The 20,818-nt window shown below is 38.2% G+C and overlaps 1 protein-coding gene across 1 annotated transcript in view; it reads left to right on the top strand.

Moving 5' to 3' along the window:
* slc37a3 (solute carrier family 37 member 3) overlaps positions 1 to 20,818 on the top strand; it is a 116,573-nt gene that overhangs the window by 59,548 nt on the left and 36,207 nt on the right. The window contains exons 7-8 of the mRNA XM_041255494.1: positions 166 to 262; positions 5,239 to 5,323. Coding sequence (XP_041111428.1) covers positions 166 to 262; positions 5,239 to 5,323 — 182 coding nt within the window. The remainder of the gene's footprint in view (positions 1 to 165; positions 263 to 5,238; positions 5,324 to 20,818) is intronic.

Genomic DNA, 20,818 nt, shown 5'->3' with positions numbered 1-20,818 from the left:
AAGGAAAATGCAAGTTTACAGTGATTACAATCTTAAAGCCAGCTATATCATAAAAATAATAAGTGAGTATTGTTGAAATGCAATTTGTGGCTACTGAATTGACTTTTACATGGGTCCTAGAATAATTTCTGTGAAGTCATGTTCTTGTCTCTCCCTCCCCTCTAGCCGAGGCTTCATTTTTGGAATGTGGAGCGCCTGTGCCTCTGTCGGGAACATCTTGGGAGCTTTCCTGGCCTCCTGCGTGCTGAAATACGGATATGAGGTGAGTCGGAAGAAATGGGTACACTAGGGTCTGCAGGAACTAGGCTGGTATCAACAGTATTAGGAGGCAGGGCTTGCAATGGTATCATGCAGGTAACACGATAATACTGTTCCTTACCTTTTTAACTCATTCAGAGTTTTTCTGTTTGCTATTACTCACCTGTTATAGGTTTCGTGTGTGTGGTAATAGGAGCTGCTCTTTAGTTCTAGTTCTCTGTCATAGATGTACTGTATTTAATGCAGGCTGGATCAACAGAAGTGTTTTTGTAACAGTGCTGACTCTCTGGATCTTGCTTCTATATGTATCTACTGCAGGCAACTAGTACTCGAGCAATCAAACTATGTTATTGACTGTTATTGTTTTGCCTATGTTTTATAGTCACTTTATCACTTCCCTTTAGATACTACATAATGCCATTTCAAATGATTGACAGGTATTGACAGTGTCGACCCAAGGGACTTTTTCAGCCTGAAAAAAGAAACAAGGACCAGGGGTCACAAATGGAGTTTAGAAAAAGGGGCATTCAGAACAGAAAATAGGAGACACTTTTTTACACAGAGAATTGTGAGGGTCTAGAATCAACTCCCCAGTAATGATGTTGAAGCTGACACCCTGGGATCCTTCAAGAAGCTGCTTGATGAGATTTTGGGATCAATAAGCTACTAACAACCAAACGAGCAAGATGGGCCGAATGGCCTCCTCTCGTTTGTAAACTTTCTTATGTTCTTAAATCCTTTTTAATGTGTTTCAAGAAATCAATACCCAGTGTCAGCAACTCACTAAAACAGCATGTTTCTGTTGACCCTATTCACAAAACTTTAAAGACAATTTTAAGGAATGTTTAAAGTGCTGGATTACTGTGAGAAGGGGGGCTAAAGAGAAGGCTGCTCCTTCTGTACCTGTACTTAATATTAGGAACAGATTTGATGCTCTAACACAACATGAAGAAGTTGTTTTAGTTGGAGACTCCCTTATTAAACACGTTGGTAGAGCCTTTAGCATTACAAACAAAATTAGTGTTAAATGTTTCCCAGGGGCTAGAGTCAAAGATATTACCTCTCAATTAGATCATTTAATAGAGCAGCACAAACAGATCTCTACTGTGGTTTTACATGTTGGCACCAATGATATAAGGTTGAGAGAATTGGAGATCCTTAAAGATTTTAAATCACCAATTCAAAAGTTAAAGGAGTATGAGAGGAACAATATTATTTCAGGCCCTTTACCCGTTATGGGCAGAGGTTGTGAAGCTTTTAGTAGACTGTTCTCTCTTAATAACTGGTTAAAAGTTAGGGCCTAATGAATTTATTTCAATTGACTGATTTCCTTATATGAACTGTAACTCAGTAAAATCTTTGAAATTGTTGCATGTTGCGTTTATATTTTTGTTCAGTGTAGCAGTAGGCACAGTAGTTTACCCCAAAGGGTTAATGTAAATAATCTCATTAGAGTCCCGATCATCACAGCTACACCTCCAGTAGTTGATTATGTAAACTATGCCTTGCCTTACTCTATGCTCGTTCATTATCAAACAAATCTTTTCTGATCAATGATTTTAATTTCACATTACAAACCTGACTTTATTTCTGACTGAAACTTGGCTTACTTTGGATGATAACATCTCCTTAATTGAAGCCACTCCTTTAAATTATACTTTTGCTCAGAAAGCTTGTTCAGAAGGGCGAGGGGGTGGGCTAGCTACTATTTTCTTAAATGACTATAACTGCAAACAAAAAAATGCAGAGGAATTTTCTTCATTTGAATCCTTATCTTTACTATTAGCTAGCCAACCACCTTATTGTAATCTTATTGTAATCATTTATCGCCGACCTAAACCTAGTCGGTCTTTTCTGTCTGAATTTGGTGAATATATGTCTATACTGTCAACTAATTATGATAGGAGTCTTTTACTTGGAGATTTTAACCTACACATTGATAATGAAGCCAGTTCAAAGGCTGTTGACTTTTTAAGGCTCTTGGACTCTCTTGATTTTATTCAGCATGTTTCAGGGCCTACCCACACTATTAAGTCGTGTAATTAATTCTTCAACTATACAAAGGTTCTCTGAAATATTAAGCTCGCTCCATCACGATCTTTGCAGTCATTGCCTTACTGAGTTACTGGTTGACAAATTTAATCATCTTTACTCTATTACTTTTCATACAGTAGCCCCAGTTAAGACTAGATTAGTTTCACTTCAAAATAATGCTCCCTGGATTAACAATACTATCCGTCAAATAAAAAGAGACTTTTGTTAGATGGAACGAAAATGGAGGGCTACGAAATTACATGTCTATTTTGATATTATGAAAGATTATCTATTGAGGTACAATGAAGCTGAAGATCTGCAAGATGTGCATATTTCTCCAAACTCATTGAGGAAAATGAAAGTAACTCCAGGGTGCTTTTCTCAACAATAGATACATTTGATAAATCCTTCATTCTTACCCATCAGTAACATGGAAGTGTCATCTTCCAAGTGTGAAGAATTTCTTAACTACTTTAAAAATAAAGACCATAAGGGAACAAATTCCAGTTGATGGTTCTAATTTAAATATTTCAGTCTGGGGGGAAAAGTGATGGAATCGTTTTCTTGTATTACTGCACAGGAACTAAACGTGACTGTTATACATATGAAATCCACAACTAGTATGTTGGATCCCATTCCAACAGGGTTTCTGAGAGATGTTCTTAGTAACTTGTGTAATGATATTCTTTCAATTATGAATAGTTCGCTGGAAAATTGAATAGTTCCGGCTTCTTTTAAAATTGCCCTGGTTAAGCCCCTACTTAAAAAACCCAACTTAGACAGTTCACTTCTGAGTAATTTCAGACTCATTTCAAATCTCCCTTTTCTAGCAGAAGTTCTTGAAAAGGTAGTGCTTAATCAACTAAATCGATTCCTGATTACTAATAATATGTTTGAAAAGTTTGTCTAGGTTTCGTTCAAATCACAGTACAGAAACTGCCTTGGTAAGAGTAACTACTGACTTATTAATGAGTGCAGATTCACATGCTATATCTGTTCTTGTTCTTCTGGACCTCAGTGCTGCGTTTGATACTGTGGATCATTCAATCTTAATTGATCGTCTTAAGGGATGGGTGGGCCTAGAGAGTAAGGTACTAAACTGGCTTAAATCCTACCTTTCAAACAGACAGTTCCTTGTTTCGCTGGGGGAGTCCGTGTCAGGTTTAGCAAATATAACCTGTGCTGTACCTCAGGGTTCGATTCGTGACCCGATATTATTGTCTTTATTCATGTTACCTCTGGGCCAGATTATTTATAAACATGGAGTACATTTTCACTGTTATGCTGATGATACATAGTTATACATCTCTGTAAAACCTGGTGACATTACCACAACATCAGCCTCTTGAGTGTATCACTGACATCAAAACTTGGATGTCCTTAAATTTTATGCAGTTAAACTCTGATAAGACAGAAGTGTTGATAGTAGGCTCTCAGTATCAAATTGACATAAAAAATAGATTTGGGGGATTTAACTCCTAATTTGAAGTCGGAAGTGAGAAATTTGGGTGTTATTTTTTATTCTACCTTAAGTTTTGAGTCACATTAGATCATTTCTGTCTTTATCTGCTGCTGAAAAATTAATCCATGCTTTTATTTCATGTAGACTGGACTACTGTAACGCTGTTTTTTCTGGACTTACTAGCAAAGCTTTATTAAGGCTGCAGCTTCTGCAAAATTCAGCTACAAGGGTCCTTACCAGAACCAAAAAGAGAGCGCATATAGATCCTGTGCTTGCTTCTGTGCACTGGCTTCCAGTGAAATATCGAATTGATTTTAAAATTCTGTTGCTTACATTTAAAGCATTAAATGGAATTGCACTAGATTACCTCTCAGAGTTGTTGTCTCTTTATCAGCCTCAGCATGCACTGTGGTCGACTGAAAGTGGCCTTCTCTGTATTCAGAGGGTGATGCTCAAGAGGAGAGGACAGGTTGCTTTTTGTGTTCGGGCTCTGCAGTTGCGGAACTCTCTCCCCAGCCATGTCAGGGGTTCACCTACAGTATCTACTTTTCAATCTAGGCTTAAGACCTATTTTTTATAATTTAGCTTTTTGACCTTACATATATATGTGTTTGTATGTTTATGTATGTATGTATGTATGTATGTATGTATTTGTCTACATGTATGTGTATGTATGTGTGTGCATTTTAATTAACCTATTTGATTTTTATTCATCAATTTATGCAGTTTTATTAATTTTAACGGATTTTTTCTGTGTTCTGCTACCTTGTTTTTGTGCAATGCCTTAAACCTTGTGGTATGAAAGGCGCTCTATATAATAATGTATTATTATTATTATTATTATTATTATTATTATTATTATTATTATTATTTATTATTATTAAAAAAGACCATCTAATCCTCTCTGACATGGAGAAACAGGTGAATGTTTACTTAATCAAAATGTTTTTTTGTTTTTAATAAAAAAAGTCCTTAACCAAATTGTTATTGGTTTAAAAAAATAAAAAAAATATATATAAATAAATAAATAAATAAAATTGTAATTGGGGCCAATTATTATTGAAAAAATTTGACCTGACACAATTTCAAGAAAACTTGTGACTTGGCTTTGACCAGGAATGCTGAACTACATGCTCTTTGCACTTGACTTGCATAATTTAATACTTCCTGAAGATATACCCCTTATTAAAAATGTATGTTACTTCTATCTTTTGTCTAGTTTTAAATTATAGGACCTTTTTAAAGGTTACAGAACAGTGTTTACAAGAAACACATTACCTTACCTTTGCAGTATCCCTTTTGTACATACAGTATTCCAGTGACCTTGTCTTTTAGCATAATCCACAGTGATGCTAACATTGAAATTGATATTGGCCCAAAAGATGTATTCCACTGCTGAGTTTATGACCCGTAAATATCAAAACTATTGTGATTGTTTAAAATATACATGCATGTCTCAGTTGCTGTTCTGTTTGCTTTTTCAGTACGCCTTCCTGGTCACCTCGTCCGTGCAGTTTGCTGGAGGTGTGGTCGTGTTCTTTGGCCTCCTGAGCTCCCCTGAAGAACTGGGTGAGTAGAAATGACAGGTTACAAAAAGAAAAACTACCTCTGTCCAGCATTTATACAGGACAGTGTTTGGGATTTTATGGAGGAGGGACACTAGATTTCACTTTAAAAAATATTGTATTGGTTATCTTTGTGTAAGAGATTGATTTGTTTCTCCTGACCAAGCAACATGGGGACAGGGAGTTCATCATCCCACAAAGAAACCATATTACAGGAGCGCTTCTTCCTTCCATTCATTTCTCCCATGCCATTCTGCAACTAACACTTGTTTCTTGCAGCGTGATTTGTGTGCAGACCTGCTATTTTATCATGTTCATATTATTATATTACTGTATTACTACATTAACAGTACTCATAGTAATATACTGTACACGGTACAGTAGTTTTTTTGTTTTAGTTTTTTTTTAAGCAAACACAATTTATAAACTGTATTTATTTCCATTCTTATAATTAAAACTGGTCACAGGAGCGTACAGAAACAGCAAACTTCTGCCTTTTTAATTCTAATTTTATAGGATACCGTTAGGTTTTTTTTATTCAGAAAACAACAGGTACATGGTCTCCAAGAAAATCACCCAAATAGATTAAGAGTTTTTTTTTTTTTTTTTTTTTTTTTTTTTTTTTTTTTGTAAAATCCTAATAGCCACACATTATTTATAAGGTACTTGTTTAAGAGACAATGGGTTGGCTAAATTGGTCAGATTCTGCACAGAATCTGCGCAGAGTGGTCTCTGTGAACGAACCTAATCATTCTATCCACATGTAGATAATGAGATTTTGAACGGCTAAACAAGGTTCATATTATTGAGGTCATGTATTAAAATGCAACAACGCTGCTATCCAGCGAATAGAGGGATTATGCATTTTAAAGGACCCAGTAAAACTGTCATAATACAAAAAACAAAATATCCACACACACACACGTCAGTGCTGGGGAGGGAACACAGAGACAGAGACCGAGAGAAACCAGCATCACAGTATAGCCTATTCTGTTTCACTTCCTAAATTCCTGTCGGCCACCGCCAGGCTAGAAACACCAATGTAATCATAGTTTTACATGTAGACTGCCCCTGGTTTCATTTATGTCCCAAATTCTGGGCCGCTTTGGTTTTCAGATAATTTTCGAATTCAGCCCAGTTTTTGGGATTCCGCTGACAGTTGAGTTTCTAAGTCATCAATGCACAGTTTACCATAAACTGGATCTTGAATTAATTTAAGAGTAACCCTTAGTACATGAAATTTTTTTTCGCCCCAGAAAACATTATTTTTTTTAATGATAAAACTGAAATTAAATGTATATGTTTAAACATATTTCTTATTACATGAAGAAACTACATTGCACTGAAATAGATGCATGCAAATTAGGCTAATATTAAAACACATTTTTGAGAAGGAACATGATATTCCAAAAGAAAGGACATCTCATTTGCTTATGTAATGAAAGCTGTTTATTTTGACAGTAATTAAATAATCACAAAATAAAATCATAGTGAGAAAAGAGGACTGGGAGTCAAAAGTTAACATAAATTATTGTAGTAGTTTTTCTTTTACCCTACCCTTCCCAGTCTTTTTTCCCTGCACCCCATCACCGACTAGAGGGGAGGCATGCCTTGATTTAGTTTTTTCAAATAACGAAGACAGAGTTACTAAAACAGCGGTCAGAGAACCACTAGCAAACTCAGACCACAACATGGTCTCATTTGAAGTGCTTTTTAAAACCCCAAAAGTAATGACTAACGCTAAGGTTTACAATTTTAGGAAAGCAAACTATGAAGGTATGAAACAGAGACTAACAGAAGTAGATTGGAGTAAAATAGAGAAAACATCCACAGAAAAAGGATGGCTGTTCTTCAAAAATGTAGTACAAGAGGCGCAAAACAATTACATCCCTAAAGTAGACAAATCTAAATGTAAAACTAAATTGCCAAAATGGTTTAATAGATCAATTAAAAAAAAAAATATTCAGCAAAAAAAGGCACTTTACAGAGCGTTAAAAAGGGACCAAAAAGAAAATACACAGAGGGTACACCGAACTTCAAACGCAAGTCAAAAAGGAAGTTAGAAAGGCCAAGAGAGAAATAGAAATGAATATTACTAAGGGGGCTAAAACCAATTTTTTTCCAATATTACAACAGCAAGAGAACATTCAAAGAGGAGGTTAAATGTCTAAGAGATACAAATGGCAAAATCGTAGATGAAGAAAAAAAGCAAATACATTAAATTATTACTTTTCACAAGTTTTTACAAAGGAGGATACGGACAACATGCCCCACATGTCAACCTGTTCCTATCCAGTTTTAAATAACTTTAGCATAACCGAGGCAGAAGTGTTAAAGGGACTAGGAGCTCTTAAAATAAACAAATCCCCTGGGCCGGATGAGGTCCTCCCAATAGTACTCAAAGAAATGAAAGAAGTTATTTACTAACCGCTAACCAAGATCATGCAACAGTCTCTTGACACAGGTACCGACAGACTGGAAAATTGCAAACGTAATACCTATCCACACAAAGGGAAACAAAACTGAACCAGGTAACTACAGACCAGTAAGCCTGACTTCTATTATATGCAAACTTATGGAAACTATAATAAGATCCAAAATGGAAAAGTACCTATATGGTAACAGGGTGCTGGGAGACAGTCAACACGGTTTTAGGAAAGGGAGATCGTGTCTAACTAACTTGCTTGATTTTTTTGAGGATGCAACATCGATAATGGATAATTGCAAAGCATATGACATGGTTAATTTAGATTTCCAGAAAGCTTTTGACAAAGTCCCGCACAAAAGATTAACTCTCAAACTGAACGCAGTTGGGATTCAAGGAAACACATGTACATGGATTAGGGAGTGGTAAACATGTAGAAAACAGAAAGTACTGATTAGAGGAGAAACCTCAGAATGGAGTGTGGTAACCAGTGGAGTACCACAGGGATCAGTATTAGGTCCTCTGCTATTCCTAATCTACATTAATGATTTAGATTCTGGTATAGTAAGCAAACTTGTTAAATTTGCAGATAACACAAAAATAGGTGGAGTGGCAAACACTGTTGCAGCAGCAAAGGTCATTCAAAATGATCTAGACAAGATTCAGAACTGGGCAGACACATGGCAAATAACATTTAATAGAGAAAAGTATAAGGTACTGCGCGCAGGAAATAAAAATGTGCATTATAAATATCATATGGGAGATACTGAAATTGGAGAAGGAATCTATGAAAAAGACCTAGGAGTTTTTGTTGACTCAGAAATGTCTTCATCTAGACAATGTGGGGAAGCTATAAAAAAGGCCAACAAGATGCTCGGATACATTGTGAAAAGTGTTGAATTTAAATCAAGGGAATTAATGTTAAAACTGTACAATGCACTAGTAAGACCTCATCTTGAATATTGTGTTCAGTTCTAGTCACCTCGCTATAAAACAGATATTGCTGCTCTAGAAAGAGTACAAAGAAGAGCGACCAGAATTATTCCGGGTTTAAAAGGCATGTCATATGCAGACAGGCTAAAAGAATTGAATCTGTTCAGTCTTGAACAAAGAAGACTACGCGGCGACCTAATTCAAGCATTCAAAATTCTAAAAGGTATTAACAATGTCGACCCAAGGGACTTTTTCGACCTGAAAAAAGAAACAAGGACCAGGGGTCACAAATGGAGATTAGACAAAGGGGCATTCAGAACAGAAAATAGGAGGCACTTTTTTACACAGAGAATCGTGAGGGTCTGGAATCAACTCCCCAGTAATGTGGTTGAAGCTGACACCCTGGGTTCCTTCAAGAAGCTGCTTGATGAGATTCTGGGATCAATAAGCTACTAACAACCAAACGAGCAAGATGGGTGAATGGCTTCCTCTCGTTTGTAAACTTTCTTATGTTCTTATATGTCCTCACCTCTCGCACCATCTTTTGCGCCAAACCTGCACCCCCCCCACACACACATCAACACGCAACCCCTGCACACTCATACCACCATGCAACCCCTACACACACACACACACACACACACACTACCATGCAACCATTGCACACTACACACCACTAAGCAACCCATGCATGCACACACCTAGCTATACATTCCTTGAACAAAACTGATCGCTTTACACTCAATATAAAGAAGATGTCACTATACTTCAAACCACTTGTTTCATGAAATACGTACATTATGCCTGAAGAAGCACATAACAAATGTAGAATTAGCAAGAAACAATAGGGAGATTCATTAGGTATTTTAATTAAAAAGGGTATGATATAAATCTGGTGATATGGAGCAATGAATCTGCTAGCAGGGGTCTCCAATCCTGGTCGCGGAGGGCTGGTGTCCCTCCTAGTTTTTATTCCAACTGTACCCTAAATTACTTAAGTAACAAACGCGTGCGCTAGGCTGAAAATTGCTACAGAGCATCAGTAGTACATGCATATAATGATTCCAGAAACGCCTGTCCATAGGTGGCACAAATCACCTTATGCTTAAAACCATCACTGTTTGGACATATTTTAGTGTTCATGAGATTATTCAGTTGAGCGAAAATTGTAAAGGGATACTTGAGCTGAAAACTCCAGGTAGAAGGGGCACAGTTTTAAAAAAAATTGAAAACCCCTGGCATACAATATAAACTATCAGGATTAATTAGGAAAATGTTGGCTAATGCAATACAGTAAAATTTATTTTAAGTTGTTTCAGGGCACTGGTCTCTTAAAGCCAGAAGGTCTGAAATGTCCTTTTTTTTTTTTTTTTTTTTTGGAATACCATGTTTCTTCTCAAAAGTGTTTTAATATTAGGTTGTAATAAAGGAAAATGACTGCTTTCATTGATTTTCATATCTATTTCAAGTTTCTTCATTGTAATAAGAAATATATTTTTTAACATTTACATTTTATTTTTTTCTTCATAAAACAACGTTTGGAAGAATTTTGATTCATGTACTAAGGGTTACTCTCAAATTAATTTATGGTAAACTGCGCATGCATGGCTTAACTTGGCTGTCAGCTAAGCAAAATATCCCAAAAACTGGGCTGAATCCGAAAATGCAGAATCTGTGACGTTATCTAAAAACCAGAGCAGCTCAGAATTTGGGACATAAATGAAAACAGGAGCAGTCTGTATTTAAAACTGTGATTACATTAGTTATAAATTAATGTATCCTGTAACAAAACTCCAGTAGTGTATATATTTGATATTAAATGATTATACATATATTAGGTTGTGGAAAGCAGATCTCTCACTGATCGCAATGTTAAAAATGCCTGCGAGCATTTCCACTTGTGTGACGACATATTCATGTGACAGACATGGACCAATCAAAACATAAGAACATAAAGTTACAAACGAGAGGAGGCCATTCGACCAGTCTTGCTCGTTTGGTTGTTAGTAGCTTATTGATCCCAGAATCTTCTCAAGCAGCTTCTTGAAGGATCCCAGGGTGTCAGCTTCAACAACATTACTGGGGAGTTGATTCCAGACCCTCACGATTCTCTGTGTAAAAAAGTGCCTCCTATTTTCTGTTCTGAATGCCCCTTTGTCTAATCTCCATTTGTGACCCATGGTTCTTGTTTCTTTGTTCAGGCTGAAAAAGTCCCTTGGGTCGACACTGTCAATACCTTTTAGAATTTTGAATGCTTGAATTAGGTCGCCGCGTAGTCTTCTTTGTTCAAGACTGAACAGATTCAATTCTTTTAGCCTGTCTGCATATGACATGCCTTTTAAACCCGGAATAATTCTGGTCGCTCTTCTTTGCACTCTTTCTAGAGCAGCAATGTCTGTTTTATAGCGAGGTGACCAGAACTGCACACAATATTCAAGATGAGGTCTTACTAGTGCATTGTACAGTTTTAACATTACTTCCCTTGATTTAAATTCAACACTTTTCACAATGTATCCGAGCATCTTGTTAGCCTTTTTTATAGCTTCCCCACATTGTCTAGATGAAGACATTTCTGAGTCAACAAAAACTCCTAGGTCTTTTTCATAAATACCTTCTCCAATTTCAGTATCTCCCATATGATATTTATAATGCACATTTTTATTTCCTGCGTGCAGTACCTTACACTTTTCTCTGTTAAATATAATTTGCCATGTGTCTGCCCAGTTCTGAATCTTGTCTAGATCATTTTGAATGATTTGACTCCTCCTATTTTTGTGTCGTCTGCGAATTTAACAAGTTTTCTTACTATACCAGAATCTAAATCATTAATGTAGATTAGGAATAGCTGCGGACCTAATACTGATCCCTGTGGTATTCCACTGGTTACCACACTCCATTCTGAGGCTTCTCCTCTAATCAGTACTTTCTGTTTTCTACATGTTAACCACTCCCTAATCCATGTACATGTGTTTCCTTGAATCCTTACTGCGTTCAGTTTGAGAATTAATCTTTTGTGCGGGACTTTGTCAAAAGCTTTCTAGAAATCTAAATAAACCATGTCATATGCTTTGCAATTATCCATTATCGATGTTGCATCCTTAAAAAAAATCATGCAAGTTAGTTAGACACGATCTCCCTTTCCTAAAACCATGTCGACTGTCTCCCAGGATACTGTTACCATATAGGTACTTTTCCATTTTGGATCTTATTATAGTTCCCATAAGTTTGCATATAATAGAAGTCAGGCTTACTGGTCTGTAGTTACCTGGTTCAGTTTTGTTTCCTTTTTTGTGGATCGGTATTACATTTGCAATTTTGCAGTCTGTCGGTACCACCCCTGTGTCAAGAGACTGTTGCATGATCTTGGTTAGCAGTTAGTAAATAACTTCTTTCATTTCTTTGAGTACTACTGGGAGGATCTCATCCGGCCCAGGGGATTTGTTTATTTTAAGAGCTCCTAGTCCCTTTAACACTTCTGCCTCAGTTATGCTAAAGTTATTTAAAACTGGATAGGAACTGGATGACATGTGGGGCATGTTGTCAGTATCTTCCTTTGTAAAAACTTGTGAAAAGTAATCATTTAACATATTTGCTATTTTTTTTTCTTCATCTACGATTTTGCCATTTGTATCTCTTAAACATTTAATCTCCTCTTTGAATGTTCTCTTGCTGTTGTAATATTGGAAAAACATTTTGGAATTGGTTTTAGCTCCCTTAGCAATGTTCATTTCTATTTCTCTCTTGGCCTTTCTAACTTCCTTTTTGACTTGCGTTTGCAGTTCCGTGTACTCTTTCTGCGTACTTTCTTTTTGGTCCTTTTTTAATGCTCTGTAAAGTGCCTTTTTTCGCTGAATATTTTTTTTAATTGATCTATTAAACCATTTTGGCAATTTAGTTTTACATTTAGATTTGTCTACTTTAGGGATGTAATTGTTTTGCGCCTCTAGTACTACATTTTTGAAGAACAACCATCCTTCTTCTGTGGGTGTTTTCTCTATTTTACTCCAATCTACTTCTGTTAGTCTCTGTTTCATGCCTTCATAGTTTGCTTTTCTAAAATTGTAAACCTTAGCTTTAGTCTTTACTTTTGGGGATTTAAAAAACACTTCAAATGAGACCATGTTGTGGTCTGAGTTTGCCAGTGGTTCTCTGACCTCTGTTTTAGTTATTCTATCTTCGTTATTTGAAAAGACTAAATCAAGGCATGCCTCCCCTCTAGTGGGTGCCTTCACAAATTGTGTTAGGAAGCAGTCATTTGTCATTTCCACCATTTCTATTTCATCCTTCGCGCTACCCACCGGGTTTTCCCATTTTATTTGGGGGAAGTTGAAATCCCCCATTAGTATGGCTTCTCCTTTGCTACACACATTTCTAATGTCATTGTATAACAGATTATTGTGCTCACCGTCTGAATCTGGCGGTCTATAGCATGCTCCTATTATTATGCCCTTTGAATTTTTGTCCGTTATTCTGACCCATATTGATTCGGTTTTATTTTCTTTGTCCAGGTTTAACACCTGGGCTTCAAGACTGTTTCTTATGTATAGCGCTACCCCTCCACCTCTTCTGTCCTGCCTGTCTTTCCTATACAGTGTATACCCACAAATATTATATTCATCCCCATCACTCTCAGACAACCAAGTTTCTGTAACACCTATCACATCATAGTTACCTGTTAGTGCAGTAGCTTCAAGTTCTAGAATTTTGTTTCTGATACTTCTAGCATTTAGATAAATACATTTAATGGTTGTCTTACCTGAGTTGTTGTTCTTGTTTTGATGCGGTCTCCCTTCTGTTTTTTTGTTGATTTCTCCCCCCTTCCTTTCTAGTTTAAATGCTTCTGAACCTGCTCGAGGATCTTTTCTCCAAGTAGACTAGTTCCCTTGTTATTTAAATGCAGTCCATCCCGTCTATACAGATAGTCCTCGTTGTAGAATGTGGTCCAATGATCAAGATAGGTGAAGCCTTCCCGTGTGCACCACGTCTTCAGCCATGCGTTTTGATTAATTATTTCCAGCTGTCCATATGGTCCTTTGCAAGGTGCGGGTAGTATACCAGAAAATACCACAGTTTTGGTTTTCTCTTTTAATTTCCTTCCTAGCTCTCTGAATTTATTTTGCAGGGATTTTGGTCTGTCTCTTCCAATGTTGTTTGTACCGATGTGGACGACTACTACCGGGTCGTCTCATGTTCGTTCTAGGAGCCTGTCCATGTTCTCAGTGATGTGCTTGACCGAGGCTCCCGGAAGGCAGCACACTGTTGTAGTAAGGGGGTCCAAACTTCGAATTGAACTTGCTGTGTTTCTCAATATGGAGTCCCCAACAATCATGACCTCCCTTCTTTTTGCTGTCTGGTCACCACTGTCAATAGGGTCCTGGATGTTGTTCCTTTCATTCTCTTGTTGTTGGTTCTGCTCATCACAATTCTGAAGTGACTCAAATCTGTTGGTTGTTTTGATTTCTGGTGGTTGTGTTTGACGAAGTTTCTTTTTTTCCCTGCTTCTGCCTACCTGAACCCAGCTGTTCTGACCTTCTATCTCCCTGGTGGCTTTCAGTCTGTTAGGGGTGATGCAGACTTCCATGAATTGTGGGTGTGCCAGTTCCTCAAGATCCTGTTGCTGTCTCACTTCTTCCAGCTCCATTTCTAGCATACTTACTAGTTGATGCAAATCCTGGATCGCGCGGCACTTTACGCACACTTGGTTTAGCTCCGCTGGGTTTTCTCGGATTTCCCACATCAAGCAGGTGTCACAGATTACTGGCTTGAAGACCATGTTGAGGTTTTTTTTTTTAAGTTTGGTTTCTTCTGCAGCCGTCAACCTGCTTTCAAACTGCTTCGAAACTGCTCTGTACTTTTCCACGCCTGTACTTCTCCCACTCGCTGTCGCTGGGAAGACTGCCTCGTTTAACTGCGTTGTTCTGCTGTGCTGTCGGCTCCTCCCCTTGCCCGTGTCTCAAAACGGCGCTGAATTTGAATCAGCTGCTCCGAGTTTCAGCTTGTTTGTTATCAGAAAAACACACGCGGCTGTTTGACTTTGAGCTGCTGCTGTGTTTCCCCAATGTCCTCTAGTTGTACCAAGACTCCAGTTGAGTGATTGATTAGCAATTGAGTCTCGGTACAGCTGCATAAAAGCAGCATGTTTTCACTCACTCTGGGTTTTTTATGTGTTCGTGAGTGGAGAACGGGAGAGAGAAGTAGTTTTTGGGGGTTTCGAGAGCAATTGCTACAGCGTGCTGGAAGTGCCAGCACGGTACTTATTTGTCTGTTCGTCCACTGTCTTGTTTAGTGTTGTCCGTTTTGTTTACCTTTTTATTTGGGGCTCAAGTGCCATGTCCTGTTTTGTGTGTTTTATTTAAACCTTTTTGTTGATTATTTGCAATAAAACTCTGGATGCCGTAGCGTCACAGATTCACCGCATTCCTAATTGTTTGGAGTCCTTCTTCTGGTCTGACATCACCCCTACAAAGCCATCCTGTTCACACAGACTCACATCAAATATTCAACTACTTCTATTGCTCTTATCCCCTACAGCTCTCCTCCATCACCTGAGGAACAACAGGTGTGTATGTATACCTGTTCCCCTCCCAAGGACTAAACCAAAGCTATAAACATTAAATAAATTCATACATTTCTATACAGGACCTCTATTGACCTAAACCTGAAACAAATCTTTTCTTTTAACCATTATTAAAATTCATAATATAAATTTAAGCCCTTTCACACAGTAAAAAACCTTTACATGCCTGCAATGAGCTCTCCCTTGCTATACAGCAAGATCCAGCTGCGCACGCGCGCATACCCCTAAACATGGCCGCTCTCTGAAACATCTCGACCCAAAGACCAGCTGTACCCACTAAATCTGGTAAGGAAATACTCTATATTTAGTTATTTTAATACAAACAAACAGTTAAAAACAACTAACTGTTAGCTATTCTATGTCATTGCAAACAATATATGCATGTATCACTTGCGTTATCTAAAATAGCTATCATGTTTTAAACTCAGCATAACTTTTTTTTGTATATATTTATATTTCAATTTAAACCTCACTCGCACACAGGCTGCACTCAACCCTGCTCTATTTCAGGCACGTACATCAAGTAAATATGCATTTTTAAATTGGTAGTAATTATTTAGCAACAGCACGTTATATAATGACATGCAAAACAATCAAAAAGTCGAATCAAAAACAATCAAAAAGAGCGCGTGTTTACAGCAGCTGTGTTTGCTAAACATCAGTTTTAGATAACAGCCAAACGGGTAGTTGTGCTGCTTGGCTAGACTTTGACGGAAAAAGAAGATGCTGAAGTTGGCTTCTTATTCGGCCAACTTCTTATTCACATCCTGTGAGTGAAGCAACTCAAATTGAATGGGTAACTGGGGAATTTTGGGGGTTAAATCTCTCTGGGCCACTTATTTCAAAATTCATTCTCACAGAGGGAGAACTCCTCTATGGCACCCATGGGTATTTACTCCAGCCCAAGGTGGATTTTAATACGAAAACAGTGGGCAAACATGGCACAGGTAGCAAGGTAGCATGTTTTCCAATTAATGCAAATTGAATAAGTAACTGGGGTGTTCCATGGGTTAAATCACTTTGGGCAACTTATTTCGAAGCTGATTCTCACTGCGGGTGAACTCTTCTATGATACTATCACAAAGACGGCTGTAGTGGATGACATCAGACCAGAAACAGAACCAACACAGAACGCAGGTTTTGCAATGGTGAAGACACTGATGCGCAGTTTAATAATCAAACAGACAGAAAATAAAAGGTTAAACAAAAAAACAGCACACGGCACTTGAGGCCAAAATAAACAGACAAACAAATGGATTAACACAACACGAAACAGACACTAACAAACAGCGGATGAACAGACAAACACGGTGAGTTTAAATCAATTATTTTACTTTTTTACTTTCTCCTCACCACACCCGTTCTCCACTCACCGAACACACAACCCCAAGTGAGTGAAAACATGCTGCTTTTATGCAGCTGTACAGAGACTCGATTGCTAATCAATCATTCAATTGGAGTCTTGGTACAACTGCATGTGAATGAATAAAGTGCAATTCCCCGTGCTCACATATTATTACATTTTACTTGCACGTGAAGTGCTGTGCAATCCCCGTGCCAAAATACAAATATATATTTTAAACCCCACTCGTGTTACACAGACCCATTTATATCTCGTGTACCGATGACTATACACCAACATTAACGCACTACACGTAACATACAACACAAATAAATAGCCCAGTGGTGGGGCACTTTGCCACAGATTCCCATGGATATTTACCCCGGCCCAAAACAGGTTTCGATACAGAAACAGTGGGCAAGCATGTCACAGATAGCACATTCTAGCTTCTTATTCACGCAGCAAATGCAACACAAATGGCATAAGTCACTGGGGTATTTCAGGGGTGTGACAGGCTGGCAGAGGGGATGATGTCAGACCCGGAACAGTAACATACAGGACAGACAGAGACACAGAGTTTGGTGAAGCTGAGCGCTTGGTTGCGCTCAGCATTTAATAAACAAAGTAAAATATTTAAAAACGGCACATGGCACTCTAGGCCAAATTAAATAAACAAAGAAAACATACTAACATTAAACGAAAAAGACACTAACACACAGGGACGAATACTAAACAAAACAAGTACCTTGCTGGTCCTCCAGCACGACGTAGCAGTTGATTAACTTTACTTTTCTCCTCCACACCTGTTCCTTTGCCCTGAACACACAACCCCGAGTGAGTGAAAACATGCTGCTTTTATTCAGCTGTACCGAGACTCTTGCTAATCAGTCATTCAATTGGAGTCTCGGTACAACTGCACGAGAGTTAATTTTAGTGCAATTTCCCATGCTCACATATTACATTTTACCTGCACATGAAGTGCTGTGCAATTCTTGTGCCTAAATACAAATATACATTTTAAATCCCTCATGTTACACAGACCCATTTATATTCTGTGTACCAATGACTCTACACCAACATTAACACACCACACGCAACACATAACACAAAAATATGCACAGGGGTGGAGCACACTGCCACAAGGGGTTAAATTGGTTTGGGCCACTTATTTCAAAGTTGATTCTCCCAAAGTGGGAACTTTGACAGATGACTTTACAACAGAAAGGAAATCTTCACCAAACATTTGATTTCGGTGATTTTAATAGCTTACCAATTCTTTCAGATAGAAGTCACCATGCTGGGGAGTTTGTGGTTTCATTATTGTTCTCATATATACTTTTGTTTTTGTGGACCAATGTCTCTGGCAGTTGACCCCCGCCCCCCGCTGTATTACATTACTGTATTTATCCACTCAATGCATAGGCGCCACTTGACTCAACGTTTCCCACTGAGGAATTCCTGCAAGCCCCCAAGTATGTTTCCACGCTTATTGTCCATTAATTATGTGAACTAGTTTCCTTTATCATTACTCGTGCGGCATAGGGTAGTGTTTTGATTGAACTTCGCAGAAACAAATGCATCGTTAAACATTGTGCTTTATTTTCTATAGAATGTGACTTTTTGTATTAGTCCTATTATTGAAATGTGTTCTTGCTCTGATTTGTAAAGACAGTGAATATCTATACCTTTATTAAAGCACCTCTGATATATAAAAACTATATCATAGTCCAAAACTTTATACAGGAATGTATTATATACATTAACAATGTCTTATTCCTAACATATTGAACTGCTAGTTCTTATGTACACTAGCCTTTCTTTGCAGTATTTGTAAAACTGTATGTGCACTGTGCCTTACTCAATTAAATGTGATTTTAATTCTTCAAATCAAACCATATAGCCTACTGCTCTACTTAATTCTAACTTTTAATCATCATTCAAAGATGTATGTACAAGTCCCTGTGTCTCTCATCTCCAAGAGGAACATGTCTGTATCTGCCCCCTCTGTGAAAGTGTACAAGAATGGTACCATACACTCCTCTCCCTCTTCACTGCCCAAATATACTTTTTGATAGTTGAGAATGGCATGTTCCACATCACTCTTCTCCATTGCAAGTACCGATGTCTCCAAGACATTTCCTAAAAACAGAGGCTTGTTTTCCTTCACCCATTTACTTGCTGCAAGACCGTTCTTTATTATGTGATGCTCATATAAAAACAAGTTTGATCTCTGAAATAACATTCATTGTCTTTGTTACTTTCTTGCTGAATTGGGCCCTTTCATGGCAATTTGCTCAATTGCTGTTAAGTCAGAAGGGAATTAAATAGTGCCCTTTTAGCTGTATCCATAGCACTATGAATGAGGAATCATAAAATATGATTTAGATGACATAAGCATGTTGTTATGAAACAAGTCAGTTACAAAGTAGTTGTGTTGCTGTTTGCAAAACCTTAGTTAATGAAGAATATATATTTCTTGCAAAAACCTTTTTCAGTTTTTAATATGTATTAGGCTATTAACACTCACATACTGTGTGTGCGTGTGTGTGTGTGTGTGTATATATATATATATATACACACACACACACAAACACACAGTTCTGGAAAAAATTAAGAGACCACTGCAAATTTTTCTTAAATCAGCATCTCTACATGTATGGCAGCCATTCCATTCCAGTGTCTGTTGAATTCCAACACAGGCACACCTCATTCTACTGAATGAGGTACTGATTAGGGGATCACCTGAACCAAATCTTATTTAACGAGGAAAAGTATAAAAACCACTCCTGTGGTCATCACTATCCTCTTGCAATAGGACCAGCTGGATGGCAAAACAGTGCTAGTAGTACCTCAAAAGTAATTGGAATAAAAAAATAACTATTGACTGTGCCCAAAGAGTTGAAAAGCAGCACACACTGGGGACAACAAAGCTACAGACCGGCAGAGGGCGAAAACGACTCTCCACTGACCGGGATGAGCGCCAACTCATTCGAATGTCACTCAGCAACCGTAGGATGACATCAAGTGACCTATAAAAAGAATGGCAAATGGCAGCTGGGGTGAAGTGCACAGCGAGGACGGTTCGAAACAGGCTCCTAGGGGCAGGGCTGAAGTCGTGCAAAGCTAGAAAAAAGCCCTTCATCAATGAAAAGCAAAGAAGAGCCAGGCTGAGGTTTGCAAAAGACCATAAGGATTGGACCGTAGAGGACTGGAGTAAGGTCATCTTCTCTGATGAGTCCAATTTTCAGCTTTGCCCAACACCTGGTCATCTAATGGTTAGGCGGAGACCTGGAGAGGCCTAGAAGCCACAGTGTCTCGCACCCACTGTGAAATGTGGTGGAGGGTTGGATGATGATCTGGGGGTGCTTCAGCAAGGCAGCAAGGCAATGGAATTGGGCAGATTTGTCTTTATGAAGGACGCATGATGGTCACCTCGCTATAAAAAAGATATTGCTGCTCTAGAAAGAGTGCAAAGAAGAGCGACCAGAATTATTCCGGGCTTAAAAGGCATGTCATATGCAGACAGGCTAAAAGAATTGAATCTGTTCAGTCTTGAACAAAGAAGACTACGTGGCGACCTAATTCAAGCATTCAAAATTCTAAAAGGTATTGACAGTGTCGACGCAAGGGACTTTTTCAGCCTGAAAAAAGAAACAAGGACCAGGGGTCACAAATGGAGTTTAGAAAAAGGGGCATTCAGAACAGAAAATAGGAGACACTTTTTTACACAGAGAATTGTGAGGGTCTGGAATCAACTCCCCAGTAATGTTGTTGAAGCTGACACCCTGGGATCCTTCAAGAAGCTGCTTGATGAGATTTTGGGATCAATAAGCTACTAACAACCAAACGAGCAAGATGGGCCGAATGGCCTCCTCTCGTTTGTAAACTTTCTTATGTTCTTATGTTCTTAAGCCAAGTACAAGGTTGTCCTGGAAGAAAACTTGCTTCCTTCTGCTCTGACAATGTTCCCCAACTCTGAATTGGTTTTTCCAGCAAGACAATGCTCCATGCCACACAGCTAGGTCAATCAAGGTGTGGATGGAGGACCGCCAGATCAAGACCCTGTCATGGCCAGCCCAATCTCCAGACCTGAACCCCATTGTAAACCTCTGGAATGTGATCAAGAGGAAGATGGATGGTCACAAGCCATCAAACAAAGCCGAGCTGCTTGAAATTTTGCACCAGGAGTGGCATAAAGTCACCCAACATCAATGTGAAAGAC

Source organism: Polyodon spathula, chromosome 7 (assembly GCF_017654505.1).
Source record: "Polyodon spathula isolate WHYD16114869_AA chromosome 7, ASM1765450v1, whole genome shotgun sequence".
Classification (NCBI taxonomy): Eukaryota; Metazoa; Chordata; class Actinopteri; order Acipenseriformes; family Polyodontidae; genus Polyodon; species Polyodon spathula.
This window is presented reverse-complemented; position numbering and strand designations above follow the sequence as displayed.